The sequence below is a fragment of the Oryzias latipes genome, assembly GCF_053564925.1.
Source record: "Oryzias latipes strain Hd-rR chromosome 1 unlocalized genomic scaffold, Olatipes_Hd-rR_3.1 chr1_Y".
In the NCBI taxonomy this organism is placed as follows: domain Eukaryota; kingdom Metazoa; phylum Chordata; class Actinopteri; order Beloniformes; family Adrianichthyidae; genus Oryzias; species Oryzias latipes.
In genome coordinates, this window is record NW_027616335.1 from 9,327,214 (window position 1) to 9,353,079 (window position 25,866).

The following is a 25,866-nucleotide window of genomic DNA, read 5'->3' on the forward strand; positions in this document are numbered from 1 at the left end:
TCTAATTACTAAATGTTGAAACTATGTAGTTATATTTTATATTTGCTTTGCAAACAACATTTTGTACAGTATAAAAAGGTGTCTCTATGTTTTGGATAAAGAACCCAAAAGAGAAAGTGACTTCAGTAAATAATGAATGTTCATTTTCACACACTTTCCTTTCAGCTGTAATGTGCTGACCTGCAAAATGAGGACAGATACCATCTTTGGAGCTCAACTTTTAACGCTGGGAATGAGACTGCTATTTGAAACTCTTTAAAAGAACAATAAAAAGATAACTGCCTGCATACGGGGAAACAGAGGGACAGAGCTAATGGGAAACGTCTCAGGAAGCACTTCTGGCATTGGGAAATCTGGTTATTTTAAAGTCCCTTTAACACTAATAGGAATGTAGATGTTGTAAAAGACTTGATTACCAACAATATTTGTTGATTTGTCTCTTTATGGTGCACCTCACGCTGACAAATATCATGGTATCTAATTTAAAAATAGAACAGTCCGTTTGCCTCATGAAGTGCGACACATCTCCTTCGCATAGAGTTGATCAGGTTGTCTATTGTGGTCGTGGGGTTATGGTATGGTCAGGCATCTGTTATGGGCGTAGAACACAGGTGCATTTCATTGATGGCCTTTTGAATGCACAGAGATACCGTGACGAGATCCTGGGGCCCACTGTTGTGCCGTACATCCAACAACATCACCTCATGTTGCAGCATGATAATGCACGGCCCCATGTTTCAAGGATCTGTACACAATTCTTGGAAGCTGAAAACATCCCAGTTCTTGCATGGCCAGCATACTCACCGGACATGTCACCCATTGAGCATGTTTGGGATGCTCTGGATCGGCGTATACGACAGCATGTTCCAGTTCCTGCCAATATCCAGCAACTTCGCACAGCCATTGAAGAAGAGTGGACCAACATTCCACAGGCCACAATAGACAACCTGATCAACTCTATGCGAAGGAGATGTGTCGCACTTCATGAGGCAAATGGTGGTCACACCAGATACTGACTGGTTGCCTGAGTCCCCTGACCCCCTCAATAAAACAAAACTGAAGATTTCAGAGTGGCATTTTCTTGTGGCCAGTCTAAGGAACACCTGTGCAATAATCATGCTGTCTAATCAGCATCTTGATATGGCACACCTGTGAGGTGGGATGGATTGTCTTGGCAAAGGAGAAGTGCTCACTATCACAGATTTAGACAGATTTGTGAACAATATTTCAGAGAACTGGTTATTTTGTATAGGTGGAAAATGTTTCACATCGTTGAGTTCATACCATAAAAAATGTGAGCAATAACAAAAGTGTTGCGTTTATATTTTTGTTCAGTGTATATATATATATATATATATATATATATATATATATATATATATATATATATATATATATATATATATATGCTTTTTTTTTAGAAAGAACTTCAATCTATAGTTTCATTTCCATTTAAGGTTCCTTTGTAAAATAGGATAAATAGGATTTCCATCTAAGTAGCATAACACTTTTTAATTGGTTTATATTAGACATGTTTTTTTAATCTATGCTAAATCCTTTAAAAATCTATTAAAATGCAATAAGTGACCTCAGAAAACTCAAAGGGTCTTTCAAATATTCAAGCTTTTTCAGTTTCAGGCTTTGAAAGCTGTTGAACCATTCACACTCATGAGTTTTTGAGTCACTTGTGACTGACCGAAAACAAAAAAGGAATTTGAATAAATGATTCCAGAAGTCATCTTCACTTTTTAATATTTGTGACAATTAGTCATCTGACAAAGCAGAAGTTATGACGAAGGAGTGGGGTATATTTTTGACCACTTTTAGGGCTTACAAAAAGGCAAGAGGTCTAAATTGAAGTAATTTATATAATTTACTAATAGCGTAGTCATATTAAAGTTTTATTTTTTTCCTTTATTCAAAATATAATGTAATAGAGGGACTTTATTTTCGTCATTATATTACAGCAAGTGACTCAATTTGACAGCTGTTTTTCAGCTTCAATAACTATTTCAAGAGATTTGCTGCCCTCTTGTGGCCAGACTTAGAGATAAATAAATTGAGGTGTGTACAACATTTTAATTTTTTTCTTCCTTTTCAACAATTCACGATTAATATTATGTTATGGTGTGTTTGTTTTTTGGAAAAGTGTTGGTTAAAACGTATTCACATGTATCTATTACTTATGATCCCGTATTAATATTTTCTTGACTGAGGCAGACTCAAAAAGGTATAATATGCATAAAATAGGAATAAAATTTTGTGAGCACATGGTTTTATTCATGTTGAGGAAACAACAACTTTTTTTTAATATACAAAAATCTCAAATGTGAAAAAAAATATTAAAAAAGGGAACAAATGTAGTTGGGTAGTTACTAGTTTTAAAATACACACAACCTCAAAATTTAGGTAAAATACACGCAGCAGTCCATATAAACATGATAAATTGTACAAATTCTTAAAAAGACACTTAAAGTGGGAGCTTTTTTAAGATGAAAAAATATTAAGATTGACTAAGAAAAAAAACATCAACATTTTTAATGAAAAAACTATAAAAGCAACCACATATTAGTATCAGATTTAAAAAACAAATCTTTAAAAAGGTGTTTGCACAGAAAAGGAACTCAGTATTATCTGTGTTCAATTTAGATTAACTAGTGTTACTGTGACCTTTTTTTTGCCAGTCTGTTAGGAATGAGGTCATGCTAAAGTCCCTCCACGAGTCTGGAAAAAAAAAAAAAACATTTAGCCGAAATGTCTTTTGTATCCACAAAACAGTTATAGGCTCACACATATACCCACCATGGGCTTCATTTCCTTTTCGTCTCCCCTTTCTTTGTTTAGGCCCCCTTTTCTGTTGTTCTCAACAAATTCCTGAAGAACAACAGAGTTATTGCAGAGCAGAAGGTATTGAACATGTTGATGTGTAGAACTGTCAAAATGTTTTAAAAAGGACGACATTCCTAAACATTTTCCAATTAAAAACAACCCTTCTAGAAACCAACATAGAACGCTCAGGAGCTCCTGCCATCTGAGGTCTGGAAGATTCATCAACACTGAAACTGATTACAACCTTCTTTCTCACCATTAAAGACTTATCCATGAAGTACTCCTTCCCAGGAGAGCCATCGCGATACTTGCAGTCCACGGCGAAGCAGAGAAACAGGACGTCAACCACATTCTCGTACACAGAGAGGAAGCAGTGCGCCACCAGGAAGGCAAACACGCAGACAATCAGGAGAGGCAGCACCCAAACTGTGTACTCCCTCTGGTAGTTAAGAGCCAGAATGCCTGAAAACGCTGTGGTGGCGACTATGAGGATCTGAAAATATAAGCAGCAAGTTAGTTGGAAACTTTATTAACTCAAAAACTGACAAGAAAAAGATTTGTCCATGGCGGGCAGCACAGGCCGATGATCTCTGCCACATCAGCAGCTCCGGGTGTCATTCCAGAATATCGATATGGATCCCTAAGTCCTGAGTTCAATACCCGCTCCTGAACCATGTGAAATCTTTTAACAGGATTGCATAACATGCTGTCTGGAGAGGAAACACTTCTCACCAGCCTGTCTGTTAAATCAAAACACAACAAAACAAGAAAAAAAAGTAGGGCTGCACGATTTGAGGAAAACTTGCGATTTGCGATATTAGTGATTAGTATTGCGATAACAATATAACTTGTGGTTCATGAAAAAACAGCAAAACAACCAAAAACATAGTTTCCCTTAAACTGCAACAGCTAAATTTAACTAATAGTCAACATGACTTAAATTATACTCCAAATGACCCTAGTCTACATAGGAGGCGAGCATCTAACATAAAAGGGCTCCATCCGATTGGTCAACAACATGAAGGGCTCCATCCGATTGGTCAACAACATGAAGGGCTCCATCCGATTGGTCAAATGCATAAACAGATTCATTTTATTCGTTAAATACTTCAAGCTGCCATAAGATAGTTTTAGCACATTTAAGATAACCTTTTATTGCAATTTTTGCCGACTTTTGCGATACGCATATTGCACAGCTTGAATTCGTGATAACGATAAATTTGCGATTTACTGTGCAAGAGTGAAGGAAATGTTTTTCAAAAACTTATGACAGCAAAGTTTTAATAAACTGGTACCAAATAATCTGCGAGCAGCTAAAGGTAAACGTCACCAGAATCAAGCATGCTGCATTTGTACCCACTGACACTACAGCTAAATGAATTCTATTAGATGTGGAAACATATTATTTAAAAAAAGGAAAATGGTTTCAATACTTGATTTTCTTGAGGCATAATGGTCAGAGCCTAAAAAAGTGTTTAAACCCATGAAACAGAGGACTTCACTGCAGAACAGATCTTGCACCTTTCCCATGAACAGCACAAAGTCCCCCACGGTGTTAATGGTTGCCACTCGGAGAGCATTCTCCACCAGGAGAATGAAAGCTTCACTGGCTGAGGTGCAGAAATTGGTGCTTTTGATGGCTGTTGCAGTATAAGCATTCTAGGGGGGGTAAAAGAAAGTAATTTTATTTCAACACGGCATTGGTCATGTCTCCTTGTATATTAAAAATGTCTTACTTGATTCAAGTATGCCAAACATTTTTCAAGACACCACAGGCAGCAGATGCATGCTTTCAGCATGCAGCGAGCACAGGCGTTTTCCTGAAACACAAGGACACCAATGAAAGGCCAACATTTTACCAGAGAAAGTACTAAAATGTGAAACTGAAGGTCACTGAATAGACATTTTCAGTCCACGTGGGGACATCCAGACTGAAATAAATAAATGTCAGGGCTCACTTTCCCCTTGAGCTGGCTGCTGATGTACGTCAGGATGAGACGAGGGATCTTAACAAGCGTGATGATGAAGGAGCCCTTAGCGATAGTGCCCAGGTGGTAGCGAATGGTCTGCAACATGGCTGAGAGGATGGGTGTTGATGTCATTGTGGACTTGTCTCTAAGGAGGTTCACACACAAAACAAGGACATGAGTGGAAACAGACGGCATGGGAGTCGTCTACACGCAGTTCTCCAGCTTCATACCTGGTAAAATAGTAGCTGGCCACAGCTAGAGCGGTGGTCATCTGCTGGAAAGCAAGAATGAACTCGCTGATCCAGATGAGGCCGACAACATGGTACCACACGGTGTATTGAAGAGGCCCTTCCATCCGGTACTCCACAAATCCGGTGGAGTTGTTCTTCACTGGCGTCCCTGAAAGGAACAAGAAAGGTGCGCCGGTTCAAGCTGGATCACCCTTAATCACGAATCACTTTCGAGAACCATCAATCAAACCACTCATTTTTATTTGATTTGGGTTTTACTTTCATCTGTTAAAGACAGAACAAATCATGGCGAAGCTGCTTCCTTTAAGATTAAACACAAAGCGGAAACATGTGAGAAATCAGCTGCTGTTGTGCCGGCCTTTACTTTTGAACGATACTTCAAAGGGAACCAAGACAAAGGGAAGTGCCACTCCAAGACAGAAGTGCTTCTTTGACTCCCTGCATCACGCGACACCAGCACAAGACTGTGAATGTGTCAATGTGGGAGTGCATTCATGCCATGCGAACCAGGCAAAATGCCACAAACGTCATATCCCAACTGAGTTGGAGTGATGGGATAGAGTTATTTTTTTTCAACGCCGGAGTTGTCGCTGGCAACACCTAAATGACCCACACTCTTAGACATACAGCAAATCTTTGATTTTTTTTACACAAACAACGTGAATCAGCTGATCCTGAGTAAGCTGATATGTGTGGATTGCATAAAAACTTTAAAAGTGTTGCATATTAGCGCAAGGCTGCTTTTCTCCGCTTCAGGATTCGCTGGAATTATGTTAATTGAGTCAAATGTCCTGAACTGATCAAGTGATTGGAAATCCAATCAAAATCAGATTTTGCATCCTAATCAACGTTGTAACATTTGTTTTATTTTCATCATTATGATACGCTGTATCAATCTCAGACTTATTATTTTATTTAAATGCCCTAGTAGAAGTCGGATCCCTTCTCTACCTCTGTGCCGGTCCCAAGCCCGGTTTGAGAAGGTTGCGCCAGGAAGGGCATCCGGCGTAAAACATTGCCAAGTTTACCATGCGACTTGTTCGCTGTGGCGACCCCTGATGGGAGAAGCCGAAAGAGGAAGAAGAGTAGAAGTCGGATCGCGACATTTCACTGTCATAAACTGCAGCAGAAAAAACAGAACTAATTTGAGCAGGAAGACTTCGGTAAAGTTACTAAAAATGATAAAATAAAGGTTAATAAAATGAGAATAGGGGAAAACCTGGATCTGTTTATTACATTTGTTCACTTTTTTAATGTGTTTCAAAAGTATTGGATCAGAACTCAGTATCAGCAAATTATCAAAATCAGGAAGACTTTTTAGCATCACTTCAGGTTGGATAAAATGTCCTGCAAAAATACATTTGACTGGAATGAATGGTACTCTGAATTCTTAACCCTTGTGCCTCCGAGGCACTTTACCATTGAGAGTTGGGTCATCTAGACCCACTAGACAGTGCACTGAACCTTTTTTCTTCAATGATTTGTGATCCTCACTGGTGTCCATGGATTACATGAAATCTTTTCACCTTTATCCACCTTTGTCATGGTAGGGAAAACACGTCAATGTAAGGGTGGGGTCATCTGAACCCTACAAGACAGCACATGGGTTAAAGTTTCCTCCTCACCTGAGGTCCCCAGGAAGAGCAGCACAGATATCCAGTAAACCCAGAAGAGCATGAGGGATAGGAAGGTCAAGAAAGGCTGCAGGACAAGCATTGGGAGATGGATGAACACTTTTCCCGCCACGTGGAAAAGGGAGATGGTAAGAGCCACGCGCTTCCTCATGAAGAAAATCACCAGCAGCAGGATTACCTGAAAGGTTGACGAAAACAAAATATATCAAATGATCATCCTTTAGATTTAAATTATCAAATATTTTCTAGATAAAGGCATTGAGATGAGTACTTTCAGCTGCATATTTTGATCTTTTTGATTATGATTATGCCATTTTCAGCCAAAAAATTAAAAGAACTGTCATTTTTTAGTACCGTAAATTCCGGACTACAAAGCGCACCCGATTACAAGCCACACCCACTTATTTTCACGTGTTTAACTAATTTTATACATATACAAGCCGCGTCGGAGTACAAGCCGCATAAATTAGGCAACATTGTCATCCTGACGGATCACGTCCTGACTCACAGAGCAAGTGTGATTTATTAGCACACAGTGGGTGGAGTCAGTTTTGTCTCAGACCCATGTATTTGAGTATATCTGCATCTGCCAAACAGTATGCACCTCTATTCTGTTCACAAGTTCCTCAGTTATGGTTTTTTTTATTTATTTTTTTTTACTTATTGACAATCTAGGTATCATACATAAAATTACAAACAGTAACCATATAATCAACATTACATCCCTCAGTTATGATGAGGAAATTTACATCCGCGATCCCCCATTTCCCATGAGTCTTAGGGGCTAAAGGCGGGGCCAACGCCCGGCTCGCCACACTGTTGTATGTGTTTAAGAATGAGCAAGTAGCAGCAGTGGATGGAGGGGCGAACGGGAAAAGCTCTCCTTCCGCTTGTGTCGCGGCAGCGTTATGGGAGTAACAGGGCTGGTTAAAAAACACACCGGTAAAATACAGCAGCGGCGACTGAAAAGCGCGCGCCTCAGCGCGATACCCGTGCCTCCTCGCGGCGCGTGGGTCAGAAGTTTCCTTCCACAACAAACACTGTTGTTCCGCGGACGCCTCGAGTAAGCCCTGGCTGCAGCCTGCAGAATGGCTCGACGCCTCTGCGCTCCCGCGCGCTCCTTGTCTCCCCTTCCTATCTACTCCGACAGCTCTGGCCAGCGCGGCTACAGGGAGGAGCGCTTCGTCCCCATTGCGCCGGTGAACGGAGCAAATCGTGTCTGTGCAGAGCAATCGGACTTAATACTGTACGTTTTGTGTATGAGGGGCGGATGCGTTGTTACGTGTGGGAGCCTTCAGACTGCCATCGGCCCCGCAGCTCACACGACACGCAGTCTCCAGCTCACACGGAGGCTGTGAGCGTTTCAATGCAAATCTCTGCTCAGTCCTTAGAAACCGTTAACACGACCACGTCAATTTGTGTTTCCAGTCGTGTCCCGACAAAAAAAAGGCTGATGTTATTCCCACATGCGCTGTTCTCTCCGTCACGCAGCTGACCGGCTTTTCCAAACCCGTTGGTGATGGTGGATTTTTTCACGCTGCTTTTAACGATTGCTTTTAACTTGAAAGCTTGATCATATTGTAGCGGCGATCACGTGCACGTTGGGTCTAATGGCACCAAAGGATTCTGGGATGCGGCCGGGCATGCGTGCTTCGTTTTGTTGAACTATGACTGAAGTGTCTAAGACCTGAAGTGAGGTCCATGCTGTTTGGCTGCTTAGAGGTGTGTTGAAAAATAAATGACTTGTGTTTGGTGTTAGAGAATTCAAACCATTCACCGTGTCCGAAAATACGTACACGGCGGCCGCCAATAAAATCCATAAATTAACCGCGTCACTGAATAAGCCGCACGGCTGTAAGCGCAGGAAAAAAGTAGCGGCTTATAGTCCGGAAATTACGGTACATAGTTTTTGCAAAACGGCAGTAGTAACACACTTCCAACTGCACATTTTTTTTGTCTGGGCAACAATTTAAGTAAAGAAATACTTCTTAATATTATTAATATGGCCTATATCATCCGTAAATGCCACGGGTATATGGTAAAAACACAAAAAAATGGATTTTTTGACTCATCAGACCTACCGTGAACACAGTAGCAACGATCGCATACACAAGTAAAGCCTTAACGTTGTCCGAGGTGACCTCTTTCCCAATCGCCGAGGTCGAGTTGTTGTCCAGCGCCTTCTTGTGGTCAGCGTACAGCCACCACAAAACCGCAACCCCGCCTGGAGGAGTTACCACACATTAGTGTGATATAAACAGATAGCAATAAGATATACTTAGTGCCGTAATCCAATGAGCATTCTACCTGTGGAACCGACAATTACCAGGCAGGTGAGGATGTACACCAACAGTTTGGTTATGTATCGGATGACGGCCATCATGATCAGGGATAGAACTGCATTTAGGAGAAAAGATGCATTATTTTGGTTCAACTAACATGCAAAAACTGCGGTTAAGGCTGAGTTTTATGTTGTAGAGGCCAGATAAAGGAACAGAGAAAGTGTGTGACAGGAACTACATGCGTTTTTAACAAATGGAGGGGCTTGAAAGGCTCAACCGCCGTGAAAAAAAAAATCTGTCCTGCAGTGAATCATCAAGAAACCTGAGGCGGGCAGATCAAATAATGGAGATGAAAGATTTTGAAATTGACCTGGGATTAGGTCTGTATTCTTTATTGCACCATTGGGAGAGCAGATCTTAAATGACTGCCTCAGGGCTGAACTTTAGTGGGTCTCACAACTGTAAGCACTCAGACATTTCCTGTTTTTCTTTCTTTTTTTCTTTCTTAATGATAAAAATAGCTGGCCGTCCAACTGCTTCCTTCCTTCTGAATTCTCATGAGCAATTTGAGCGGTGCAGTAGAGGAGCCACGAAGAGGGGGGGAAAAAAAGGAGCTTTTATTTCTTAAGATCAAAAAAAAAAAAGGAAAGAAAAATAATTCTGCTTAAAGATGCCTGTAGGGCAGATCTGGAAGGTTGGTACCTAAAGCCAGCAGACAAAGACCTATGATGACCTCCTTGCTAGTCACCACCCCGGCTAGGACCCGCCGCAGCACGGTGTTGTCGCTGACAAACGTGATGAAACCCTGAAAAAACTCCGCGTAGCAGCCGATCTCCATGGGAACACAGCGGCGGAACACCGGGAGGGGTTTGCTGAGAACATAAGATGAGAAACACGTTAACATTTCTAGCTTTGACACAAGATTAACACCAATAATCGACCCACAGGTGTGTGTGGATCATTTGCTTGAAGCAACAAACTAAAGTTAAATAAAAGACAATTTGTGTTTCAATATTTATTTATCCACTGATCAATATTTTTTCTACTTGTAAAGTTTAAAAAGAATCTGTAAACTTTCCATAAGCAGGATATTTTTAAATACCTTGGTTGAACAGGAAGTTTTGGACATTTGGTAAATCTATCGCCATGACTTTCATATCTTGTGGGAGTGATTTCATATGAGCAGAGATCAGATCCTGAAAAAAACAAAAATTAAATGGCATTTATTTGAAGTGAAACATGAAGAAGTGGATGAAGAAAAAACTTTCAAACATTTTATTCTTGTGCGCAGCTCTTATTGAGGCTGAGTGATCTTCTGACATGTCAGGGATTCCCTCACATCGGAGTACGCGCACCAGTCAGGAGCCGAAAGAGAAAGGCTCAAAAGGCTAGTGCGCCATACTGAAACCCTGGCCACAAAAAGAGATGGAATGTGGCCGCAAACATCCGCTGCTGGAAGGCAGTCCTGCTGGAAACGTGCCGAGGAAATGCATGGGCAGACTTAAAAAAATGGACAGAAATCTGAAAACTGTTGGAAACATCCAGTACGATTTGTTGTTCTGTTGTTTAAAAGTCCACATAGAAATGTCTATTTTTAACCTGCTTGAGTTTAAGAATAATGATGAGCTTGATAACATTCCATCAAAAAAAAAAAAAAAAAATTCTGTACGAGATTCCATCATAAAGGATTCATGCGCTTCCTCAAGCCTTAGTTGGGTTGACCCATGCGGATGCTGCAGGTTTTTGAGTTGTAGACAGGACCAGCTGCATCTTAAGAGGAGCACAGGTGTGTCTTGCTGTTCCATTGGGCTTGTAAGAATAATGTAAGTTGCGCACACTTAGGATTTACAGGTGATGCCTTACGCGAGGCCTCCACAGTGAATGAAAAATATATCGACATCACGATATCAGCCTGTGCAATACCCATAATGCAAAAGACAGCGTAAACCATGATAAGTGGTCACCTTAAATGTTTACACACACGCAAAGACGGACAACAGACGCCTGAGTGCACACGACCTACATTGTTCTTCATTTTTGTGAATTAAGGCCTCACAGAGTTCAAATGTTTCCTCACCGTTTTGCAGAGCGAATGCCTTGACAGCCCCGTACGTCTTCAGTTCCATATCTGGACATTTGGAAACGCAAAGTGCGATGGATTTGATCTTCCTGTTCAACAAATCAAGGTTGCAGGGATCCAAAAAGAAAACATATCTGAAATAAAAAACAACAACACATGAATCTCCAATGCACAAAGACAACGTGAACCACAAACAATACCATAAAATGTATCCAGTTTTTTTTAGAGAAGCACAAATTTACATGCCTCATTAATGACTAGAGGAGAAGAAATTAACATTCCAATGAAAAAAAGTTTCTTTCCCTAATTTATGTATTTTATTTTTTTTTCTTCAGTCAGACTCTTCTTGCGAATGTGTTTTTTAAACCCAAAAACCTTTTCACAAATTATTCGGATTTGTTGTTCTAGGCTAATCAACCTATCCAAGACTGGACACCATCAGCCTCTTTGACCCAAACAGCAACATTTTATTCTGCAAACACAAAAAAAAATAAATCTGTTCAATGCAAATTCTTCTGGGAGGCTGCTGCAAGGTCAGTTAGGGACGTTTTGTCTGAGTAGAAGATCAGACGTTTTCTTTCTGATCAGACAGAGCTGTCGTTGTTGAAACGCCTTTGACACAAAGCCTCTGTGGGCAATCAGCCCATCCACCGAGCATGACCCATTGTTTCTGTCAGAACTGGACCTTCAGGGGGAATGCCGATGGAAATCTCCAAACCAACTGAAATTCCAACAATCAAAAGATCGAATCAAAATCCAAAGAGCTGAAGCTATCCCATTGTTTTTCTTAAAGCACTGAACTATTTAGCTCAGTAGATCACCAAAAAGATGAACCACCCAAACATCGTCGCTAATAAATCCAACCAACTTGTTTTGACTCATGTCCCGGCCGCTGAGAGGAACCCCTTCGATCTTGCTGTTGTTGCGGCCACAAGAGTTTCCGTAGCTGTCGTATCCCGTGAGAAGTCTGGAGGCGCCCCCTGTGGCCACGGCAAAGCCGCAAATAAAAACCTGCGGAAGAAACAGATAGAAAGAAAACACACTTCTTCTTTTTTTTTTTTATTTAAATGTGGCAGTAAAGAAAAAGACGATGAATACGCAGTCAAAAGCTTCTCAGGAGACTCCCTTCTTACTTATGCACACTGAGCTTTAAACATTTTTTCCCCCACCTTTTAGAAATGTATAATTTTCTAAATCTTCTATAATCCTTTCATTGAGAACATTTCATTTTTCTCTAAAAGGCTCCCTTTACCAAAACATTGGTACAGGGAGCGGACGGGGCCAAAACAAATGCATGCCCTTTAATCACATGACCAAGTCTGGTGTTTACAGTCAAAGGGTGTGTGTGTCAGAGAGGGACCTTTTCAACATTTATGGCGACCAACATAAAACAATAAGTGACTTTAAAAAAAAAGAGCAACAAAGAGAGCTTAATCTGCACTATTGATTTCAAAAACAACAACAACAAAAGCTTAAAAAAAAACAAGAACTATTATAACAGGAGGAAGATAAAGTTGTGACTCAAACTGAAACCACAAGGCTATTTTCTAACTGAGCCAAACCGGTAATTATAAATACCTTACAGGATCAAATTACTCAGTTTCACTATTACTATAGTAACAAAATCACGTTTTCAATGCAATCATTGACTGTGTACTGGAATTGACAGATTGATGACTTGATTAGAACATAACGTGTGCTCGATTATCCAATTGGATCATCAATATGCACAAATTAGGATTAAAAATTATCAAAACTTTCTGTACATTCACAACATTACTATATTTTATTAATATACTTGTTCAGAAAAAAGCATTACCCATCTTAAAGCTTTGCACTAAAAAAGAAACGAAGAAGAACACAGCTTGTTATTGACATTAACTCACCATGCCGAGACAGAACAACATGAATATGATGAGCCATGGTATGTCGGTGCATCTGCGATCCTTCGGCAGTTCTTTTCCGTTTACCAGCCAGTCACTTTTGCTCTGTGTCGAGCAGAGGAATCAATAAAATAAAGACAAGACGAGTTTGTTGTTTTTTTTTCCGAGGATCACCTAAAGTAGCTTCTCATGCAAACTCGAAAAACAAAACAAAAACAAAAAAACGCGTCACCGCCACAGACTTATGTGAATGTTAAAAAAAAAAAAAAAAAAAAAAGCATTGTAGTTAGTTACTCACCTCCGAGCTGCTACAGCACCCCATTTTTGTGCAGCGGCGGAACACAACTTCCCAAACCGCAGACTTTCCCACCCACCCCCTCCTTCTTATTTAAATATGAAGTTGCTTTAACTATCTCTTTACTTCCTCTTTCTCTGCTTTCATAACGAAAACAAGCATCTTAACCTCCAGTTTGCTTCACCGAGAAGCAGCCATTTCTGTCTTAGCGATCTTCAGGTGAACGCGGAAGGAGAAAAGTTATCACACCCTAAAATTGTTGGTGTGTTCAAAGACCATCGGACATTTTAAAATAATTAGAACATTAAAGCATAACGATTCTTTTTACTTTTTGTTGTTTATAAGAATCATTTCCCATCTTTCCACGCTTGAATTTTTTTTCAAGATAATTTTATGACATTTTTGCATAAATTGTAGAAACAATTTTTTCCGCTTTCGTTTTCTTTTAAAGAAATGTATTAAATATGCTGCACCAAATAACCAAAGGAAAATAGTTTTATAGACAAAGAAACTTCATTTGAACTTTTCAGGCTTCTTTTTTGAGCATTCCTTAAAATACTTGTGTAAAATTATTTATTCTAAATTTTATCACACATACACATTTTAGTAATTGTATTTGCCTTTTTAATTTAGACATTTTGTTCATTTATAAATAAATCAAATTATGGATTACTGAAAAGAATTTTGAATTGAATTGAATATTTTATTATTGCGCGCTCTACAGTCTCCTTGAAAATTACATTTATCCTTGAATGCAGCACGTCAGTTCTTGTACTCTGAGCTCAGGTGTGGAATCTGGCGCCCTCTGTTGGATCAGAGCCGAAACTTTATGAAAAGATCAAACTCCAATCCTTAAATAATCGTCAGACAAAAGGAAAAAAAAAGCGAGACAGGGTTCTACACATATATAAATTAATCATTAAAATAAATATAACAAATGAAACTAATTTCTTTCAGTTTCTTTATTTTACTATAATACTGTTCCCCTATGATCACAAGTCCCTTTTTCAGGCTTGTGATAGGCTTTTAATTTTATATCTAAGAAGAAGTGATGCAACAATCACAAGTGATAGCAATGTCAGAGAGAAGGTAAAGGGAAGATTAAGAAATACCAAACAAGAGCTGATAAAAGGTGAAGGATATAGTGGTGAACGTGTGGAGCATTCAAGGCTGTGACCTTTAACAACATTGAGGATCTCTGTCCAGTAGAGTGCAGCCTTAACAGCTAGATTCTGTGCACAACCCTCAAGCTCCCAGGCATCTAGTGAAGGAAAACCAATTGCACACAGGGTTAGTTTGTATATTTAATTTAATATCTGTCCCATAAGTGGTATAGAGTTTGTACTACAGGAAACATTTTTTTTATTTACATATGTTTAACCCTGGCTAAAATTAAGGGTAAAAATTTGCCTTTTTTAAAATTTAATTCTTTGTTATTTTATTTTTGACTGCTGTTAATTCATGCTATCAAAAACCAATAAACAAACAAAAAAAAAAAATATTAAATTAACTTTGACAGCCCAGATGATTGTATCCCCAATGTGTATGGGACAATCTGAGCTAAGTGTAATATTTGTAGTAATGGGAATCCTATGGTTTGTACACTTTACATAACCTTCCTTCTAACAGCTCACTGAGACATTTTAATCTCATTGTTCTGTTTTTCTAACATAGTCCTTCAGAGTTTGTTGTGTTCTGTGATGTAATGAAAACGTGTAAGATGAACATGTTTCACAGTTGTATATCCTGATAGCTTTAATAGTAAACTACAAAAGCACAAAACACTTATTTTTGATTCTACAGTGGATCAGGTGCATGCAAGGAGCATTTTTGAAAGTACAGGATGTCTAATCAGTGCTGCAGACGATCAGAGTTTTTGATCAAAAACCTGAGCACATGCAAACATGAATGGTAACAACTGCTCAGGGATCTGTTTCTTGGCATGTGTTGAAACACCTTCTCACCACTTATCTTGTCAACCTTGGTTTCTGTTAGTCCCTGCTGGTGTTGTTTTGACAACAGTGTCCAAGGACATCACACTTCTCTCAATCTACGCTGAAGGAGTCAGCACCGGTACAGCATGTTTCATGCAGATGTCTCAGCGGTAAAGGCGGTGTAGGACTTTGTCTGTTCAGGGTCTAATTTATGATCCAAGGATTCAACTTATTTTCTTCACATACTTCCAAAGATGTTTTAGCAGATAGAAGATGGGATGAACCAGTCAAATAGATGGTGTCCAGCTTTTGTTAAAACCTCTCTTCTGGTTAGGCAATTTATCTTAAGTGCAAGCTAACTGTTAAACAAAAGCAACACATATAGTTATTTGACCTATCATGCACATACACTCATAATGCAGATATACATCATGAGATCAAAGCCCACAGAGGGTAATATAAGTAAGAAATGTTCAGATCTAAGGTTTATACATAAGCAATGAGTTATTTTTGCTAATGAAATCGTACTTTGAAAAAAAATTAATAATTCCACATGGTAGCTCAGTTTTCTTTATTGAAAACTGTCTTTTTTGTGAAATGTGAAGATATGGACTCAGTTAAATGCCTGCTTCTAAGCAAGGCATTCTTCTTTTTTCTTTCTCAGTACTGCTGGTTTTTCCACTTACTCATGTCAACTTTAAAGGGCCTTTACCGTGCAAAATCAACTTTATTGAGCTTTTAAGTGTATTATAATCTTCTTCCTCACGAAAAACAACCCCAAAGCAGTTTTTTGATCTGTTCACGGATCTCGGAGCTTTTCTCTAAAACCCTGCTGTCTGAGCACCAGCCCCTCCCAATCCACAGAAACGAGCGGGTTCTTACATTGTCTTGTCACAAAGTGACAACAGCCCCTTCCAGGAAGAGTGCTGGCAGCACCGCCCCCAAGCTAACCCACACACACACACCCTTTCTCTGCTGAGCTAGCGGTGTTTGGCATAGACCGTTTAATTTTATACGTATGCACAACATGCATTAGGCCTGCATAAAATCGCGAAATCAAGCTACGCATTTAACAAAAGATGGCAAACATTCCATTAATGGTTACCTTAAATGTGATAATAGAATCTTAGGGCAGCTTGAAGTATTAAGTATTAAGTATTAATTAAATCCATTTGAGTATTTGACCAATCGAATAGACCCCTCGAGACAGACTGGTGACCTGTCCAGTATGTCCCCAGCTCCAGCAGATGAATGAATGAATGGACCCATTAAAATTGTTGACCAATCGGATGGAGCTCTTTTATGTTAGATGTTAACATCCTGTGTAGACTATTATTGTCATTTGGAGTATACTTTAAGTTAAGATGACTCTTATTTAACTTAAACTGTTTCAGTGAAATGGAAATGATGTTTTGGGTTGTTTTGCTATTTGTTAATGTATCGCAAGTTATATTGTCATCGCAATATTGATAATTTATATTGCCCATTGCGAGTTTGTCTCATATCGTGCAGCCCTAACATGCATCCATTTTTGCAAAAGTTCTGATGTTGTTTGTTTTCGTGGGTGAAATGCAGACATGCTGTGGCCTTGAGTCCAGCTCTGGGTTGACGTCATGAAATGGGCGGTACCCACAAGGAGCGAAAACCAGGGACTTAAAGATTGAGTCGTCTTACTTCCAGGTAGAAAAATCAGCTGAAAACAATTCCATTAAAAAATCATTTTTTAGAGTGCCAACGTTAATATGTTATCATATATACTGTATATTTAAGGATATACTTTACTCTGAAAAGCTTAAAAAAAGCATGATAGACCCTTTAAGGTTTTTTCCAAAGTTTATGTAATGTTTGTCAAAGGATTATGACTACACATCTATTATTGTCAAATTTACATTAAAAAAATCTGTTCATGAAAAACTATTCTCACATTTCAGCTATAAAAGTATCTTTTGTCGATGAAACTGCAAGTTCCTTCATTAAAAACCAACAGAAAACCTGTTTTTTTTGTCTCAACTCAAACCTAGTGTAATCATTTGATGAATAAAAACTAAAATAACCACAATAACAAAACAATAGTACATATAAAACTAACAAGCCAAATAAAACTACAGCTCTTGTTGTTGAGCTGTAGTTTTGTTGGGCTATAAAACCTGAGTACTAATAGAGGCAAAAATCCCCCTTTTCTCCCACGCAGATGACAAATTCCTGTTTAATTTTACAAATCAAATGACATTTGCGCACATCTTCAAAAGCTACCCCCCAGCATACACAAACCCATGCACTTAAACCCTCCCCAATAAAAGATGATATTATCTCAGCCAGTTGTGGCCAGTAACCTCAATAATATGTACTTCCGTTCCCACGGTAACAAACTAACCATGGTCAGTGACTAACCCCCCACCCATCTGAGTCTCCCATGATGACTGCTTTTGCGTAGACTCAAACAAGTGAACCCAACATAGATTTGAGACAGTTTTTGCTCAATTGGGACAGATTTAAAGCTACATCATGTACACAGAGAGGCTTCATTCAAAAAAATGCCAGTAACTCATGTTTCCACCCTGGCCTTAATGATAGTTATTAACCAAGATGATTCACAGCTTTTGAAAGGAGGCTGGCAGCCATAACAAACAGCTGAAAGAACTGCAAGGATCTTGATGTGGCTTACATAAAAGCTACTTTTTTGCATTTTTGTCACTATAAATTACTCAATAAATTTTTTTTTTACACATTTAAGAACATTCTAGCAAAATTTAGAAAAGATTATTAAAAAACCAAAGTAGCTTTTGTAAATATAAAGGACGGAAATTACACCTCCGTGGGAGAGATCCATTTTTTCCCCCAAGCTAACATCCTCAAAAATATTCCAGCATTTGCTAAATTTCTGTATTTTGGTGCCCGAGACTTAAACTGGCTTATTTTTTCCAATAATAAACTCTATCAGCAGGAATGTGAGGTTGTTTCCTTTGAGCCCGCACTACTCCTCTGAAGAATTTGCCAGGTTGACCAGAGGGGGATTTTGGGGGGGATTCAAGAATGGTTCTTTCTTGTGTGACCTCGTCCAAACATGTGACTTTTTGTTTTGCACAGAGTCGTCATGCTCATCCTTCATCCAACAATGACATTTAATCAGACGCAATATAACTTATGGTTTAAATAAGTCTGGTGCCAAGATTAAATTACATTAATGACTTTGCTTCTGTTGCTGCAGTGATTTCATGAAAGTTTTTCTCCATTTATGGGAGACCAATCCTGTAAGTAGCGTGTTTGGTACGGTGACTGCAAAGCACCTCATTTGAATGATATCCTTGATACATCAGATTGTGATGTTCACCAGCTGTTCCAGATGGTTTGGATTCACATGCAGGCCTGTCCTTTAAAATTATCATGTCCGCATGGGTATAATGAAAGGATTGCCTGAGCTGTGCTGTGTTTCAGCCTCTCTGCCTCGATCACCAGCTTTCTCCTCAAAAAAGCTACTGTGACTGAAGAAAATCTGGGTTTCATTACATTACACTGCTTGCAACATGTGACAAGATACAGAGGACGCTTGTTGGATTTGGATCCTTTCCTTTGCATGCCAGTAGGGGCCATCTGTGTCCCCAGAGAACCAGGACTAAGGGCTGTGCACAAGTTCCCAGTAAAAACTCTGAAGAAAAAGAATCTCTCCCAGAGATTACCAAACATCTGGCTGACCCAGAGATTACAGTTGAGCACCATGGGGACACTCATGGGGGGCTTTGTTGTACTTTCTCCAATTGTTTTAGAAAATTTAATGCATTATTCATAATATTGGCAGTTTCTGACTTAAACAATTATTCTTAAGGAGCCAAGGCACTGAGATGACATAACAGTCAGTGTATGAGGACAACACTTGATTTTTGGGTGATGGTTTTGTTTTGGTTTGATATATGGTTTGTGCATTACAAAACAACAACAAATTAAATATTCGGGAAAATCCTTTTTTGAAATTTTCAAATAAGGAAGTATCAGTAAAGAAGAACCACATAGTTAGCTAATGCACATGCCTGGTGTGAAAGAACAAATATGAAATCCTTCTTAAATTTGGCAATTTAACAATTGTTTGACACTTTCAACTTAAACAAGCAGTATGGATGCAACAGTCCAATTTTCCCATGATTTGGTTCAATAACGTAACATACACTTCGGTTAAAATCCAGAATTGCGGCATCCCTAGTGTTGTAGAAGACAGTTATTATAGCAAGAAATGTTCTAAAACTTATTTGGTGAATGTCAGGATGCTGCATTGTCAACATATAAGTCTTTCAAAAACAAATTTCTACTTTTGTGCCTTGAGGAAATAAAATGCTAGCAGTTAGTTCATGTTTTTATTCACTTTTGAGGTTAAAGACGCCTGTGTTTGTTCACTTTGTCCAAGCACATAGCAGAATGCATAAATACCATTTTTTTTTGAGTAAAAATCCTGTCTTTTGCTTAGTTTGGCCGGTGTGGGTACCGGATGTTCTCGGGTTGCCGGATGTTCTCGGGGTCCTTCGGGGTCCTTCGACCAATGATGACGTCACACTATTTGATTGGCTGTAAGTTGCCACGACCAATGAGTTAACGTCGCTAAGTTTTTTTTAAAACTTTATTGACAATTGCGGTATCATACATTAACAATGACATTAACGTTAACAACGAACAATAACAATGTAATGAATATTGCTTCGAAGATCAGTCACCATTGCCAAACATAATATATTAACATAGAAAATAAAGAATAGAGGGGAAAAAAGAAACAATGAACATAACACACAAATAAATAAAAACATAAGTAAAATAAAATAAAGGAACATAGAAAAAATCTAAATAGTCTAATACTAGTTAAGTTAGGGGTACTCGTGAAGTTTGTATTTCTGAACAAAACTAAGCAATTTCAAGCCATTCTTCTTTTTCATATAATGAAGTGATTGAAAGTAAAAACAGAGCTCTTTATTAAATGTTATAAAAAGTGGTTTGGTCTTCAAAACTTGTCCTCACCAAGATGGCGGTGCTCTCCTCCAATGAGGAACCACGTGATGTCTCCTCTAGTGATATAACTCATTGGAAGGACCCTGAAGGACCCCGAGAACATCCGGCAACCCGAGAACATCCGGTACCCACACCGGGCGTGTGATGCCTACTCAGGTGACACTTATTTGTGTTTTTTTTTAATAAACAGCAACAACCACTAGAGGGCATTGTAGGTGTTTGTATCAGCATTTGCTACTAATGGCAATGCAGAACAAGAAGCACCAGCCTCTGAGGAATTGTTCAAAAGATGTTCAGACGATAAAAAATTCAATGAACTTCACAATTTGAAGTGATATCAAGAGTTTAGCTGACTTGTTAGTATTTTCTTTATGCTACGGTTATCTGAATAATTGTTTACATGTTGGGCTAATCTACTAGATTCCTCCTCTATTTCATGAGACTGAAAAAGCCTCAGTATGTTGTAGTAAAGTGTTCATATAATCTGTCCATAGTTTTCATTGCATTTTTTGGCTGCTGGGAGTTTTAGTTATAGTTATTAAAATAATCCTGCATTTTGTGGTACCAGCATCAAACTTGGCATGAATATACCTTTGGATCCCCTCTTTCAGAAAAGCACATTAGCCACGAGAAAATCAAAGATCAATACATTATAATATAATTTAATTCAATGTAACATAAGATTACATAATATAAAAAAAACAATGCAATACACAACACAACACAACAGTATTCTGTAGGTTTCCCTAAAGTCAAGACATAAATCATTTTTGCACCAATGAGCACATTGCCGCCTCTTTATTGGTAATTATTTTGGATTTTTCTTATGGCTAAATGCCCTTTTCTGAAAGAAGGAATCCTTAAGCATATCTATACCAAATTTGGTGCTTGTACCACAAAATGCGTTATCGATAGTACACACAATTTGTCAAAAAAATCAACCTAATCGGCTTCGCTATTATATTCTGGAGCAACTTTTTGTCCGAAAAATATGGTAGGCATCCTTCTGTTTATAAATTGTCTGCTGACGTGTCTTGAACTTTTTTTTAAAGTGCTTTTTTAATTTTTCTTTTTTTATTCTTGCCACATGTTTGGTTAAGAATACTTGTAACATTACAAAAGGACAAACTGAATGGGAAAAAAAACTTTACAAAAATATTTTAATAAAAGCAGGCTCCAGATATAACTGCGAAAACATTAGTGCAATCTCTCCTGGCTCACAGCCGGCAGACTCACAGGGCAGCCAGTCTGTTACTAATCAAAACCAACTGGTTGAAGTCTTAACGGGCTGAAGGAGAATGGAAAAAAAAAGGATGGCCGAGGAAAAAGAAGAGCTGGGAGGAAAAGGTAAATGCTCTCTGAAACAGTTAGCAGAGAGTGAACATTAGAGGGTAGAGTGAATAAATGTGTGTTTGGTGAGTTTTAAGGAGGAGGGGGGGATGGGGCTCTACGGATGTGATTCATACTCCCTGTCAAAACTGAAGGGGAGGAAACCTGATGAGGACAGAACAGAGGAGATCAGGGAGGGTGGGGAGGCGAAAAAAAAAAAAAAAAGAAAAAGGCCGGCCTATTTTACACCACCCCGACTGTTTGAGACTCAGCGTCAGCAAAAGCATAATCTGATCAAGATGGAAGTTGCAGCTTGACTGCTTCCTGGTTTTCTGCTTTCCTTTGGGGGTTTCAGAGTCTGTCCAACAACTTCAGGGTGAAGATGTAGAGTGGAGACTGGAAAATGCCTCGCAGAAGTCTAGATTAGGATCTTTTCACAGATGAAATATGTCTACTCGGTTGGAAAGACATGGATATCTAAAATCTGGATGAAATGCTTTTGGTGGGATGAATGAAACGGCGGCTCAGTAGACGTTTCTGGATGACTGTAAGACGACTGTCAAATGAAGTAAGGAATGAACACTAACTTTAATACATCTTTCCTTCTAGGCCTGCAGCTTCATAGGTAACTGTATCTTTTTTAACTCACCCATTTCTTATTTTACTAGACAAGTAGAAGTCTGTGCCAGAACAGAAACACCAGTTCTTATGGTTTGGGGTTGCATATTTTATATGACTTCTACGGTACAGGAAGCTGTTTTTCGGCAAAGAAGTCAATGTCATTTTGAGCAAAATCATATTTGATGTAATGATATTTTTAAAAATGGAGTTTCTTCACAACAGACAATTTTTAGCTGGCATACATATCAAATGCATAGAGTGCAACAGCATATCAAGGATACCTAACCTATTATCTTACTCTGGCACCAGACAGGTTTCCTTCTTTGGATTTATTTATTCTTGCCCCCTCATTTGCCCTTATTTTTAAGTACATATTAGTATCATTATTGACAAAGATTAAAAATCATCTATACAAGCTTATTTAAGCATAGCATAATAATAAAGATAAAAATAACAAAACAAAAAATAACATTAGATATTATTTACCATTTGAATAGTCTGGCTCTGCCACTAATGTGTATGATTAGATTAAATTTAATGGAGACACTGACTTTTTCACATTTCTTTTCTACATTATTAGAGGGCCGATATCATGCAAAATTTACTTTTTGAGCTGTTAGGTGTATTTTAATGCTAACAACCCCATAGCAGTATTTTGATCCATTCACGCATTTCTGAGTATTCCTCTGAAAACCTGCGCTCTGAGTACCAGCCCCACCCAGTCCACAAAAACAAGCGGGTTCTCACATTGTGGCGTAGAAAGGTGGGGATGTTCCCCTTCCAGGAGGAGTCTGCGCTGCCAGTACGGCCCCCAGGCTAACACAAACACACTCCTACTTTTGCCACAGAGCTAGCGGTAATCGGCTACACGCTTTTATTTTATATGCACAATATGCACATCCCTCTTTGCATATGTTCGGATATATTTATTTTTGTCGGAGAAACACAGAGATGCTGCAAAGGCTGGCTCTAAGTTGATGTCCACAAGGAGAGAAAGGCGGTGCCACAGAGATCAATGAAAATTAGCTGCAATAAATATCCAATTTTCATAAGAAATCATTCTTTAGCTAGGCAAAGGTTATATGAATATAGTTCACTCTGAGAGGCTTAAGAAAAGCATGATATAGACCCTTTGAATCTTGAGAAACCTACTAAGAGTTTGCAATTTGAAACACAGTTTAGCAACTTAATATACTCTAATGTAATTTATTTGTTGGGGACTTTGATTTCGTTCTCTTTATCTGTGAATTATGCTTTTTATGTGTGTGCGAAAATGTGAGATTACACCAATTTTTCAAAACCTTTTTGAACTTTTCCATTTACATTTTGTTAAATGTTAGTATAACCTTTAAATGGATTGCACTTTATTGGAGTTCCCAGGGAATGTAAGTGCAGGGTCATTGCATCATTCTTGAACTTTCACTTATTGCTTCCTGTTTACTTGAGAAGTGAGACATTGTTTCCCTTGAGCTTTTAGCTTTTGTAAACTTGGTAGCACTTGATGTTTCTCATGCCAATTTCTTTCTTTCTTTTTCTTTTTTTTTTGTTCATCTACAGCAGATGTGCTTCGAGGATTTATTATGGGATAGAACTGGCTCTCCATCATGCCAGTAGCCATTAGGAAAAGAAGCTGGGAAGAGCACGTAACTCACCCATCTGGACTGCAGTACAGCTACGACGACCTGGATCTGGTCTGCTGTCATGGAGTTGACGGCGAAGGACCTGGGATTGGATCTGGGGATTTAAAACAAGGTCGACGGCTGAGGTGTGCTTCATTGCCAGAAGGCTGCCACCAGCTGCCCACAAATGACCATGCCAGGTCACTCGTGGGTGAAGCAACCACTGACAAATATATTACTGAGTCAGAGGAGGTAACATTAACTGACAAGAATGAAAAAATTGCTCAAGATTTGCTTGAGTCATTCAACGGCTCTCACAAACTGGACTCGCAATCACAGCCTCTGCAAACTACAAACCCTGGAACCTCTGAAACTCATTGGTGTAAATTTAACAGCATGCCTGCTGGTGCAAACAGCTCAGTTGATACCAAAAGTCGGAGGGAGCACATTTTCTGTAATGGAAGTGTTGCTTGTCCACAAAGCAGCCAATGCCACATCTGCAACAGCCATAATGTCTTTAAAAGTCCACATATCTGTCGTGAAGGGCAACAATACATCTCTATCTCCTCAAACAATAGGTCTCCATTGTGTGGTTCTGCTTGTGAACTGCCTGGCAAACTTCCAGACTACCAGGAAACAAAAGAGAGCCACACAGAGGGTTACAGCAGACCTCCTGAAATCTCTCGGGCCACCCTAAACCCGGACTCCGTCACTGAACTCAGACCTCACGCTAACTGCCCAGATGTTGTCAAAGGGATGATTTCCACCTCTGACCGAGCTGGAGCTGGTGAACCGCTTGCTGTTGAGCTGCACAGTTTGGCTAATGAGAGGGAGTGCGGTGATGCAATATCAACAAACAGGACAATGGACTTGCTTGTAAATTTAGTTGCAAATGGAGATTGTGCTGAAGGAAGAGTTGATGGTTGGAGCACAGATTCAGCTGACAAGCTGGATGGAATGAATGACTCAGCAATTCGACAAGAAAACACAGGACTTGACCATCACGCAAGAGACGTTGAAGGAGAGCAGGATCAGCAGAGTTCTGCTGGGTCATTGGATCAGGGTAATAGTTGTAAGATGCTTAACCAGACCTTGATGAAGCAACGTGATGTAGAAGTGGCTGTTGAGAGCTGCCTTGATGGAAAGGAAAGTGCAAAAGAAGACAACAAGGAGGCAACGTTGCTCAATCACAGTCCATCTGAATTGTCTGATAATGGAATGAAAAGACAGTGTTGCTCTTTAACAGGAACTATGTCGTCTAATCAACCAAGGTCGGAATGTTTACCTGTAGACCTCGAAAACACTGGGCATAGTGCAAATGAGAATGTGAAACTATCCTTATGTCAGTCAACTGAAAATTGTAATCTTCAAAAATTACCTCAAAAATTGAGTGTTGGTGAAGATTGTACTGAAAATTGTAGTTCCAAACTGGATACAATACCAGAGATCACCTTTATGGATCAAGTCAATGTTCTAAAATCTGAAATAAACACAGACACTCATTCTTTTACCCAAAATCCTATTCAGTTCTCCCATCTGGACGATGAGCATAAGGCTCCTGGAAACCCAGCACCATGCTCTAAAGAGGTCAGTGAGAGCAGCCATGGCAACCAAACCCGTTGCTTGAGTGAGTCACCTGCTGCAGAGGTGACAGATGGTCACAGGGAACACTGCAGACCAGAGGCCACAGTTTCCACAAGGAAGGAGGCGGACAAGACTTTGAGCGACATCCAGCTACAAAGCTCAGTTTGGGATGGAACGAATGAGACGGGGCATAACAAAGCAGACAACATGGTCAAAGTGCGCATGAGAAAGGTAGGAGAAAATACATCACTGCAGAATGGATGCCATTTTTCACAGCCTACTTTTTCCTACATCTTTTTTTTATGTAAACAGATTCTCATTGGGAAAAATGCTTGACAGATAGTTTGTCCCACACTCTGGCACGTGTCTTTGAAAACCATGACTTCACTTCTCACAGGCACACAGATCAGTGAGAGGGGGACCTGTTAAATGTTTTACTCCTTCTTGAAGAAAAACAAGGTCCTATAAGGCTATAAAGTCTGCAAATGCAGAGGACGCTGGAAGCTCAAGTATTCTCCAGAGTAAAATGCCTGAACTGTTTTTGAAATCAGCTTTTGTGTGCTGTG

The 25,866-nt window shown here is 39.2% G+C and overlaps 2 protein-coding genes across 3 annotated transcripts in view; one reads left to right on the forward strand and one right to left on the reverse strand.

The window, feature by feature from the left end:
• Window positions 1–2,258: 2,258 nt before the first annotated feature.
• Window positions 2,259–13,501, reverse strand: LOC144990275 (choline transporter-like protein 1). Its single transcript, XM_078943407.1, has 16 exons — window positions 13,228–13,501; window positions 12,933–13,034; window positions 11,915–12,057; window positions 11,044–11,180; window positions 10,069–10,162; window positions 9,669–9,838; window positions 8,992–9,081; window positions 8,766–8,908; window positions 6,676–6,862; window positions 5,030–5,198; window positions 4,788–4,944; window positions 4,566–4,649; window positions 4,351–4,488; window positions 3,086–3,322; window positions 2,803–2,874; window positions 2,259–2,724 (listed from the first exon to the last, which is right to left on the reverse strand). Exons 1-16 carry the CDS (start codon window positions 13,249–13,251, stop codon window positions 2,701–2,703), a joined length of 1,971 nt encoding a protein of 656 aa, XP_078799533.1. The 5' UTR covers window positions 13,252–13,501; the 3' UTR covers window positions 2,259–2,700.
• Window positions 13,502–21,752: 8,251 nt separating this feature from the next.
• dlc1 (DLC1 Rho GTPase activating protein) overlaps window positions 21,753–25,866 on the forward strand; it is a 75,868-nt gene continuing 71,754 nt past the window's right edge. The window contains exons 1-2 of one of the 2 annotated variants that reach the window (XM_011475294.4): window positions 21,753–22,044; window positions 23,655–25,531. In XM_011475294.4, coding sequence (XP_011473596.3) covers window positions 23,702–25,531 — 1,830 coding nt within the window. In that variant the 5' untranslated portion in view covers window positions 21,753–22,044; window positions 23,655–23,701. Of the gene's footprint in view, window positions 22,045–23,644; window positions 25,532–25,866 lie in introns of those variants that run through there. The other variant, XM_078943408.1, reaches the window with a different exon arrangement.

Bases quoted from the DNA above. Each gene is read 5' to 3' on its own strand.
- LOC144990275 (XM_078943407.1), bottom strand. From the start codon at position 13,251: ATGGGGTGCTGTAGCAGCTCGGAG. The intron at 6,863-8,765 runs GTAGGTCTGATG...TCAACCTTTCAG, and splicing joins TCGTTGCTACTGTGTTCACG to GTAATCCTGCTGCTGGTGAT. The intron at 4,945-5,029 runs GTATGAAGCTGG...GAACCTCCTTAG, and splicing joins GCCAGCTACTATTTTACCAG to AGACAAGTCCACAATGACAT.